The 10,551-nt window shown below is 44.2% G+C and overlaps 1 protein-coding gene across 1 annotated transcript; it reads left to right on the top strand.

Moving 5' to 3' along the window:
* Positions 1 to 1,626: 1,626 nt before the first annotated feature.
* Positions 1,627 to 3,684, top strand: LOC308319731 (thimet oligopeptidase-like; the record flags this gene model as incomplete). Its single annotated transcript, XM_080769901.1, has 1 exon — positions 1,627 to 3,684. The coding sequence occupies one exon, from the start codon at positions 1,627 to 1,629 to the stop codon at positions 3,682 to 3,684; it is 2,058 nt and encodes a 685-aa protein (XP_080626027.1).
* Between the last annotated feature and the right edge of the window lie 6,867 nt (positions 3,685 to 10,551).

Genomic DNA, 10,551 nt, shown 5'->3' with positions numbered 1-10,551 from the left:
CAGCTTCAGACATGCTGGCACAGCTGGCTCGGTGAGCAGTGCACACATCTGTGTTGGGTGAAATGTTTGGTCGACTGTCTTTTGTTTGTTATGTTCTTGTTCACACTGTCTACTGGGTGGTCTATTCATTTTCCACAGAGCTGGGACAGTTGGTGTAATTGTGTACAGTGTAATTGGCTGGCACATATGCTGCTACCTTATTTAATCTAGCTCTCTCTCTCTCTCTCTCTCTCTCTATCTAATATGCGGCCAATGCATCTTTGTCCCTCCTTCAGGACAAAAAAGGTTAAAAAGCATTAAGACCACATAACAACTTTCAAAATATGGATGTCCTGTCCTCCGCTGCACTGCCAAAATATGGAAATGATCGGTTTTGGAGAAGGTAGGTCAGATATGATGTAAGTTGGGACAATGCAATTTTGGAAATGCATGCCCCACCCAGTTATGTAATACCCGTTGTACCTATGGTCAGCGTACTCGCTGTTAGAGTACCCAGTGCAGTACTCGTTACCACAGTACTACTGTAATAACGTTAAATGTTACAATAATTATGATTATGATGATGCGGGCACTGGCCTACTCGGGAACAATGCAAGTTGGGGAATGCAATGCATACATACCCGTTAATGAAATACCAATGGAACCTGTACTTCAAGTCAGAGTACGCATTGTAGTACCCAAACAGTACCCATGTTTATACCCGTGAGTTCCATTGTACATGCTAGCGCTTATATTGGTGCAGTGGCACAAACATGATGCAAAGCTTTGCCTTGATTTTCAACAGAATGACACGAGTTTGCACCGAAAACCGCCTGAGCTGGGATAAGAACCCTGAACAGATCCAGCAGGTGTGTTGACGAGCTCATCGCCATGACCAAGCAGGTGCAGACGATGCTGTTCTACAACACCCTGAAGACTCATGACTCAGAGGATTGTAGCTCTGGAGAAGACAGTGGATGCAGACAGACTGACTGCAGAGGCTATTATGCTCATTAGAGGATTGTAGCTCTGGAGAAGACAGTGGATGCAGACAGACTGACTGCAGAGGCTATTATGCTCATTAGAGGATTGTAGCTCTGGAGAAGACAGTGGATGCAGACAGACTGACTGCAGAGGCTATTATGCTCATTACATATTCACACAGATCAGCTAGAACCCTTAAGTATACTCTAAGCTAGAACCTCAGTTAAACTGGCCTATGGCAACCTATGGTACAGTAGTTGCAAATACGGCAACCATGATTTGCAGTATCAGCAACTCAAATTGTCATGGAATTGAATGTAATACAGACACATGCATTTAACCTAAAACATAAATAGCAATACCACCATCCCTATCTTTGGGATCTGCTCTAATAACCATGACCTCACATTGTTATGTATTCTACACCATAACAACCATAAGCCGAATTTTAAACAAATCAAAGTTAAATAGGAGAACACAAATATAGCATACAATACGACAACCAATGTCATATATACATCACAACCACGTCATAGGACAATAATAAAAGGAATAGGAAGACTGAAGATATGGCTGTTTCCCTGACAATCTCACCTGTGCATTGTAAGCCCATTGATCAAAACTCTGAGCTAAATAAAAAAAACGTGATTGCTTTTCATTAAAATGGAATCGTCAGGAGAAGTGGTTTCCGGTAGCCCTACTCGTGTTTGCAGTGAGAACCGCTTACACTGGGATATGAGCCCTGAACAGATCCTGCAGGTGTGTGATGAGCTCATCGCCAAGACCAAGACGGTGTACGATGCTGTTGGTTCCCTGGACCTGGACAGTGTGACCTTTGACAACACCCTGAAGACTCTGGCTGACATGGAGGTGGAGTACACTGTCCAGAGGAACACCTTGGACTTCCCCCAGCACGTGTCTTCCAGTAAGGAAGTGAGGACCGCCAGCACGGATGCAGATAAGAAGCTGTCTGAATTTGACGTGGAGAAGAGCATGAGAGAGGATGTCTACCAGAGGATTGTATCTCTGGAGAAGACAGTGGATGCAGACAGTCTGACTACAGAGGCTAAGAGATACATGCAGAGACTGGTGAAACTGGGCAGAAGGAATGGACTGCATCTCCCCAAAGAGAATCAAGACAAGATAAAGCTTATTAATAAAAAGTTAAGTAATCTAAGTATCGACTTCAACAAACACCTGAATGAAGACACCACCAGTTTGACCTTCAGCAGAGATGAACTGGGTGGTCTTCCTGAGGACTTCCTGAGTTCCCTGGAGGCAGATGGAGACAAGCTGAAGATCACTCTGAAGTATCCCCACTATTTCCCCACCATGAAGAAATGCTTCATCCCTGAAACACGCAGAAAACTGGAAAAAGCTTTTAACTCGCGCTGTAAAGATGATAACTCTGCCATCTTGAAGGAGTTGGTGGAGCTACGTGCTCAGAGGTGCGCTCTACTGGGCTTCAACAATCACGCTGACTTTGTCCTGGAGATGAACATGGCAAAGTCTGGAAAGAACGTCTCCATCTTCCTGGAGGAGTTGGCCCGTAAGCTGAAATCACTGGGAGACGAGGAGAGAGCAATCCTCCTAAAACTGAAGAAAAAGGAGTGTCAGAAGAGAGGGCTGCCATTCAACGGAGACCTGTTTGCATGGGACACTCAATACTTTATGAACCAGGTGGAAGAGACCCACTATGCGGTGGATCACAATAAGTTGAAGGAGTATTTCCCCATGGAGGTTGTGACCCAGGGTCTATTGGACATCTACCAGGACCTGCTGGGTCTGTCGTTCAGCCTGGTGGATAGCGCCCCCGTGTGGCATCCTGATGTCACACTGTACAGTGTCACTGACCGCTCCTCTGGACAAACAGTTGGACAGTTCTACCTCGACCTGTTCCCCAGGGAGGGGAAGTATGGCCATGCAGCTTGCTTTGGCCTGCAGCCCGGCTGTCTGCTGTCTGATGGGAGCAGACTGATGTCTGTTGCCGCCATGGTAGCCAACTTCAGCAAGCCCACAGCCAACGCTCCCTCCCTCCTGCAGCACGATGAGGTGGCGACGTACTTCCACGAGTTTGGCCATGTCATGCACCAGCTCTGTGCTCAGACCGACTACGCCATGTTCAGTGGAACCAATGTGGAGACAGACTTTGTGGAGGCTCCGTCTCAGATGCTGGAGAACTGGGTTTGGGAGAAGGAATCGCTGCAGAAAATGTCAAAACACTACAAGACAGGAGCTCCGATTCCTGACGACCTGCTGGACAAACTCATCAAGTCTCGCCTCGCCAACACCAGTATGTTCAACCTGAGGCAGATAGTCTTGGCTAAAATGGACCAGTCTCTACACACTCAGGCTGGTTTGGACCCGGCCGAGGAATATGACAGGCTCAGAAAGGAGATCCTGGGAGTCCCTGCTTCTCAAGGGACCAACATGCCAGCTACCTTTGGTCACCTGGCAGGTGGCTACGATGCCCAGTACTATGGCTACCTGTGGAGCGAGGTGTTCTCCATGGACATGTTCTACACCCGATTCAAACAGGAAGGCATCATGAACCCTAAGGTGGGTTTGGCCTATAAGAACTGCATCCTGAAGCCTGGTGGTTCTGAGGACGGCTATGAGATGCTGAAGAACTTCCTGGGTCGTGAACCCAAGCAGGACGCGTTCCTCCTGAGCAAAGGACTAACGGTGGAGCTGGAGGCTTCAACGCCGTTCCCCTGTTGACCAATTGATGAATCAGGTCAGCAGGTTTGCACACGATCCCAGCGACCCACGACACTGCCGGTTGGCAAGACTGGCACTTTCTAGAACTGATAAGCTTAAAAAAGAAAAGAAAAATATCAGAATGATCCACGTCTAACTTTTTGCACTTACACAGTACAACTTGTCAAAGAGGAGAGATGTAACTTACGCCAGTGAGCCTTATTGTAAGAGTTAACAGAGCTAGCAGGGAAACCCCCCCACGTCCCGTGCCCAACGTATAGCAGACGCTTCCATGCAATGTGCATGGTGTGCTGTGTGGGTAATTTGTGCATGTGATCTCACCCCGACGTTACAACCTGCCTTTGAGGATAAGAAAAGGCATGTTGTTTGTGAATACAAATGACAGTAAAACTTCCATTATATGTTCCACTAAAGCGGCTGTTCGCAGCTCAATCGTCTTCATAGTATATGGCCTATCCAAGTGCCTTTGAATTCTTCAAGTTCAGTGATTAAACAAAAGTGTTCAGTACCTCTTTCGGGCTTTTTGCCAGAAGTTGTGATCTGGAAAGTAAATTAGTAAATTAACCTTTCATCATTTGAAAAGGGATGAAGGGGATTGTAAATGGTATATTTGGGAAAGTGAATGAGTAATGCGCTTTCCCTCAACAAGCAGTGTCAACTGACCTTGAGCAAATCACTTTGCTCTCCCCGCATTTTGATAAGCTAGGGGGCATGGCCCCGCTTTTGATATCCCCCTAGTGTTTTTTACATTTTTATGTTTCTGCTCAGACTGAATTAAATTAATTTTATTTCGGGAAATATAGACTTTCTGATGTTTCATATTGTTTCATGTGTTTGATAATGGGCCTATGATACTTAAAATGTAAGACATTTCTTTCTGGGCGCCCACGGGCCTCGTGTGTTTGAGTCCCGTTCATGACGACCTTTGCTGAGCTTGTAGATCAGGTTTTTGTTGTACAAAGGGTGTGGTTATGACCCCCCCCCCCCCCCCCCCCCAAGAAAATCGGGACGCTACACTCTACAACCACTGTCAAAGTGCCGTTGAGCAGTACTTATGCCATCCCCAACGCTGCCACTGGAGCTGCTCAGTGGCCAGCAGTACACATGACTCATGTGACTGGACTGTGTGTCACATGACTGCTGGACTGCTCCCAGTTAGTTGTGAAAGTGTGTGTAACATGAAGTGGGGCAAGTGCTACAAGAGAATTTGACTTTGCCGACAGACGGCGTGTGCTGAGGATTTAAGACCTTCCCTGCAATCCCTATGGGTTTGATGTCCTTTCCAGATGGAGAGAGGTAACTGTAACACCCCGAATCTGAACCTACAGTAGGTCCCCTGGGTGGGAAACCAAACCAAATCTACCGCTCAGCCAAAGAGGGAATGCTCACTACAGATAATTGGGCTTGTTTTATGAGCTAGACAGTTTCCTATACCTGGCAGGCTGGCACCATGGTTTAACTTTCTCAATGGAAGATTAGGAGAACACCCTCCAACCACTGCAGATGTATTAGTTATATTGTATTAACATAGGTCTATACTCTACCATACAGATTGGTTAAACATTATGTTTTGTTCATAAGAATTATAGTCCAGGATTGCACGTTTAAAGTATGATAAAAGCAGAACCATCTGAGTAATCAATCCCCCAACATGCGCACACACACACACACACACACACACACACACACACACACACACACACACACACACACACACACACACACACACACACACACACACACACACACACACACACACACACACACACACACACACACACACACACACACACACACACTTTCTTGCCAGAGATACCGACCAGATACCAACGCCTACAGCCAACACGCTGACACTTCACCACGACCTCTCAGCCAGTTGAAGAGGCATGGCTTCTGAATCACACTCATTTGTCAGGTCAAAGGTTAGAATATTGTTTGGTTCAGAGTCACCGGGATCAAATTCCTTCCTGTGTGTTCATGTGTCCATGCATATGTCTGTGTGCATGTTAATCCAGGGGCAGACACTATAACCATGGTTCAGGAGTTACAAGCCGACCTGTGAAACTCTGTCCTGACCGCTGACAGCTGCACCCCACGACTGACACAGCTCATGGGTGGCTACCCTGGCAGTATCGAGAACCATTCAAAGTAACATGACGGCTGCGTCCATTGAAGTACATTTTATCTTTTTCCCCTAATTTTTAGGCGAGTTGATTTTTCTCATGTTTAGCAAACTAACCGCTGCTCTGTAGTAGACAGAACTTGCTGGATGGTCGGTCAGGGAGTCACATGGACCAATCAGAAGGCAGGCAATGTGTCCCTTATGACACTTGCCATGTCATGAAACCATGCAAGGCACCAACCTGCTCATCGGGAGCAATTACTGTAGGGGTTCAGTGTCTTGCTCAAAGACACTTCAACACTAACTCTGGGAGAGCTCAGGATCCAACTGGGAACCTTCTGGTTGGTGTGGCGTCCCACAAGGAAGCATACTAGGGCCTTTACTGTTCCTAATATATGTAAACGACATGACTTCAGCTTGTGACTGCAACTTGTTCCTGTTCGCAGACGACTCAGCACTGCTGGTCTCGGACAGGAACAAACTGCAGGTTGAAAAGACCCTCAGCTCTGAACTCGGTAGAATCTGCACCTGGCTCGCTGATAACAAACTATCCTTACACCTGGGAAAAACTGAATCCATTCTCTTCGGATCAAATAGTAATCTCAAAAAGGCAGATGGCTTCTTGGTTAGAGTGGGTGACGATATTATCACACGGAAGGATAAAATTACCTACCTAGGTTCCATCCTGGAGGCCAATCTTTCCGGTGATAAGATGGCCACCAACGTAATCAAAAAAGTCAATCAAAGAACAAGATTCCTCTACAGGATCTCCTCACTGGTCGACAAAAACACCTTGAAGACCTTAACAGGAGCCCTCGTACAAGGTTTCTTTGACTATGCATCCACCTCCTGGTACCACAGCACCTCAAAGGCCCTTAAAACAAGGCTCCAGACCTCCCAAAACAAACTGGTCAGGCTCCTACTTGGCCTCACCCCCTGAACCCACCTCACCCCTGCCCACTTTGACAGGCTGGGATGGCTTAGGGTCGACGACAGAGTACAGCATCTTGCAATGGGTCTGGTCCACAAGATTCGATACACCACCAAGATACCCATGTACCTGTCTAAATACTTCCTTAATGTAAACGAAGTCCACACCCACAACACCAGAGGGAGTGCAACAAACCATGTACAACCCAGATTCGGCACAAACAAGGGACTAAATTATTTTCGCTCCTATGCGACCAAAATGTGGAACGCCCTACCAACAGTCATTAAGACATGTGAATCCCTAGGCTCCTTCAAAACTGCTCTCAAAGGGCACCTACGGATGGCTGCAATTCGAAACTGGCCTCTGTAAAAGCTGAATTTTTATCTGGATTGTACTATGTTTTTGTATGGACGTGGTGTTGGGTGCCTGCACATATGCACACATGGCATCAACGCATGGTGTTGTGTTCAGGCGCCCTACACTCTGTCTTTCGTTTTCTTTTATCCCCCTGTTCCCCTCACTGTATATATATATTTTCCCTTTTCGCTTCCTATATGATGAATTCCTGTTCTGTTCTTTAACTACATAGAAGTGTCTATTTGTTTGTCTCTAAATGTTTTGATGAATTGAACAATGTGGACCCTGTTGTAAACAAGTGTAAGGCTTAATTGGGTCGTCCACTCACAGTTAACAGTCTTTGTATTGAGTTTGTGCTTGAAATGTACTGTAATTCTGCAAACTGTTAATAAAGATTTCAATCAATCAATCAATCAATGGTAGTGGCTCTACCTCCCGAGCCACTCCTGGGCTGGCTCATAGTCTAACATGAATGTTAGAAGCGCTGACTATAGAAAGAGCCCCAAGGTGCCTTGGGAGAACCGGTTCTGTGAACCTGGCGTGACCTCTCCCGTAAGGTCATACCTGTGGCAAACCGCTCAGGGGCGTCTGCCCGACATGACAAGACAGATTGTGTGTTGTTGTCGTAGTAAGAGGTTCAAGAGCACGCGAGGAGTCCATTCATTCTCCCAGTGCCGTCAAACACATCGGCGGCGAGGAAACACCTGACAAAGGCGAAGATAATTATTTCTGTGCTGCGTTCTTGTGCCGGCAGCAGAACACAATTTAAGAAACAAATTAAAAAGAAGCTCCTTGAGATGAGGGTGGACTCTCGGGTTCGTTCCCAGCCGTCAAATGAGAGGCAGGTTCAAACAGAAGCAGAGCAGCCAATTACTGAAAGTGAAAGGCATAAATACAGTACACTAGTGCTGTACATAAGTCATACCGTAGGTACACTGACATTAAGTTTCAGCACCTGCAAAGGGCATAACTGATTTAATAAATTAAGCATTAAATAGCTTTGTAGTCTGATCATGCAATCATTGCTATACTGTAGCAGAGTGTCTGTTCAACAGCAGGATATAAGATATCCACGTGAACACTAATACTATACATTGAAGTGGATGAATTATCTTTTTGGGGGTTCTCTCTCCTGAGTGTATAAAATGTATATGCTGACCTTAACGTGTATTGTCTACATACTAAATAGCTGATGAGATGCGGGGAGACTCTTGTTACTAGGCCTGTCAAAAAAAAATCGATTCGAGTTAGAATCGCGATTCTAATGCTGTCCGATTCAGAATCGATTCTCATTTTCCAAAAATCGATTTTTCAAAAAAAAAATTTTTTAATTTTTCTTTTCTTTCACAAATGTACCTGTGCATGCAATGCATTATGGCCTGGGTTTCTGCATAGTGCATTTACTACCAGCTAAGCTAAGCCTGCCAATTGTATTTATTTTACACCTGTTTTAATACTAATGTATTGTTCTGGTATTGTGTGAGAAGAGATTTTGTAACTTTTGTACTGGTTCAAATTTGTGCAAGCTAAATACATGAGACATGTTCTTACTCTTGGATTTAACCTTTGTGTGTTTAAATCATTCAGTTGATAAAACCTTTACAATTATACAAGCTTTTTACTAAATGTACTCTGCTTTCATGCCAGAAGACTGGAGTAGATCATGCTAAAATTCTATTTAATTGTTTTTAATAAAATAAAATAAACTGCTTTAGAATCGAAAAAAAATCTTTTTTGAATCGAGAATCGGAAAAATCGAAAAGATCGTTTTTGAATCGAATCGTCACCCCAAGAATCGGAATCGAATCGAATCGTGGGACACCTAAAGATTCGCAGCCCTACTTGTTACTGAACAAACGATGATTATAGAATATATTGGAATATAGTGCTTTAACCTTTTTGAGGGGTGCTAGCCCCTCCTAAACATTGGCTTGTGATCACCCCATAGCGATGATTTATTGATTTTATTGGCTGAGCAAAGTACATATTGAAGCAAAATGTGAAGAAAGAACAGTGAAGACGGAAAAGTGAGGACGCAAATCGTGATTGGCCGGAATGAGATGATAATCATGTATAATGATAAGAGCGACGCTCACAATTCACACGGGTGTGTGTTTTTTTTTATAAAACATAGTGGGTTACAGGTGCAAAACAGTGGGTGAAATGTGTTCTAGGCAAACATTTTGCATGCAGTGCTCCCTGTTATCAACCTGAATTGGCTTGGATGTTAGTGGATATGAATGTGTTTAAAATGAAGGAAGATGATCCCCATCGTCATCATCATAGTTGCTGTTGAGTTGTGGTGCCTTTGAGCAAGACATGCTCTAAAGTGCACCAGTAGAGTTGCTCAGTAGCTAGCTACAGGACACAATAATATTGTATAAAACTGTGCCTCAGGCAGCTTACATGTATGGATGCGTTTAGCCACTTAAGCCCAATATCTTGTGCCATCCCTTAACCCTTATCCCTTAACTTATTTGCCATTTAAAAAAAAAAAAACCTTTTAAAATAGTTCAAATAGCTGATCTACAAGCTCACAATGTCTCGATGTAGATATGCTAATTTAACTATTTTAAAATGTTTTTCAAAATAGTAAAGCATGGCAAATATGTTTAGGGATAAGGGATAAGGGTGGCGCAAGATGGAGCCCTTTGTGTACAACAACAAAAATATCTGATCTACAAGCTCATAGAGCATCACATGCTGAATGAAGTGCTTACCATCAACAAGCAATAGTTGATGTAACCTTCTTCTATAATGAACAAAGGCTAGATACTGATCAAGTTCCCAAAGCAAAACAACTTCCAGACAAACCCTATTAGCCCTGTAACCCTTATTGTTATGACTGGAGTCACATTAGTACAGTGGCCCGACTGTGCCTGCTTAATTGGAACTCTCATAATGCAATGATGACACTGCTGTCATTCCAAAAGGACCTCGGAGTCGCGCTAAAGTCCATTAATCACACTCCCACGTCCCTGGAATTAAACTGACCCTCTTATATATTACTATTACGGGGCCAACGCAATTATATGAGCATCGGCAGGGGTTACACTGTAACCCCTGCCGATGCTCATATAATTGTAACCGTTACAGCATGTGCCAATAATCTAATGAAGGTCCTTGTGGTTGTGATTGTATTTAGACTGAGACAATTCTAATGAGAATGCAAACAAATAAAGACACAGGATGCAGAGTTAGAAGAAACTAATAGGAAAAACTGAACAATAACATGAAGAAAAACTCCAGAAGATGCACGAGTTGAAGTTCAAATTAAAAATACTTTTTTTCTCTTCCTCTTGTCACACTAACTGCTGGAGAGATACTGTACACCCACATTAAGATTAAGGTGTCATCTTTCATGTGTGGAAACAATTTTACCCTTCACATCTCCCGTGTTCATCATGTGTGACATGTACTGTATACTTCACATACATACAGTACATGTCAACACCCA

This window comes from Protomyctophum bolini (assembly GCF_963924005.1).
Source record: "Protomyctophum bolini genome assembly, chromosome: 8".
In the NCBI taxonomy this organism is placed as follows: Eukaryota; Metazoa; Chordata; class Actinopteri; order Myctophiformes; family Myctophidae; genus Protomyctophum; species Protomyctophum bolini.
Note: the sequence above shows the minus strand (reverse complement) of the source record. Positions and strands in the feature narration are given on the sequence as shown.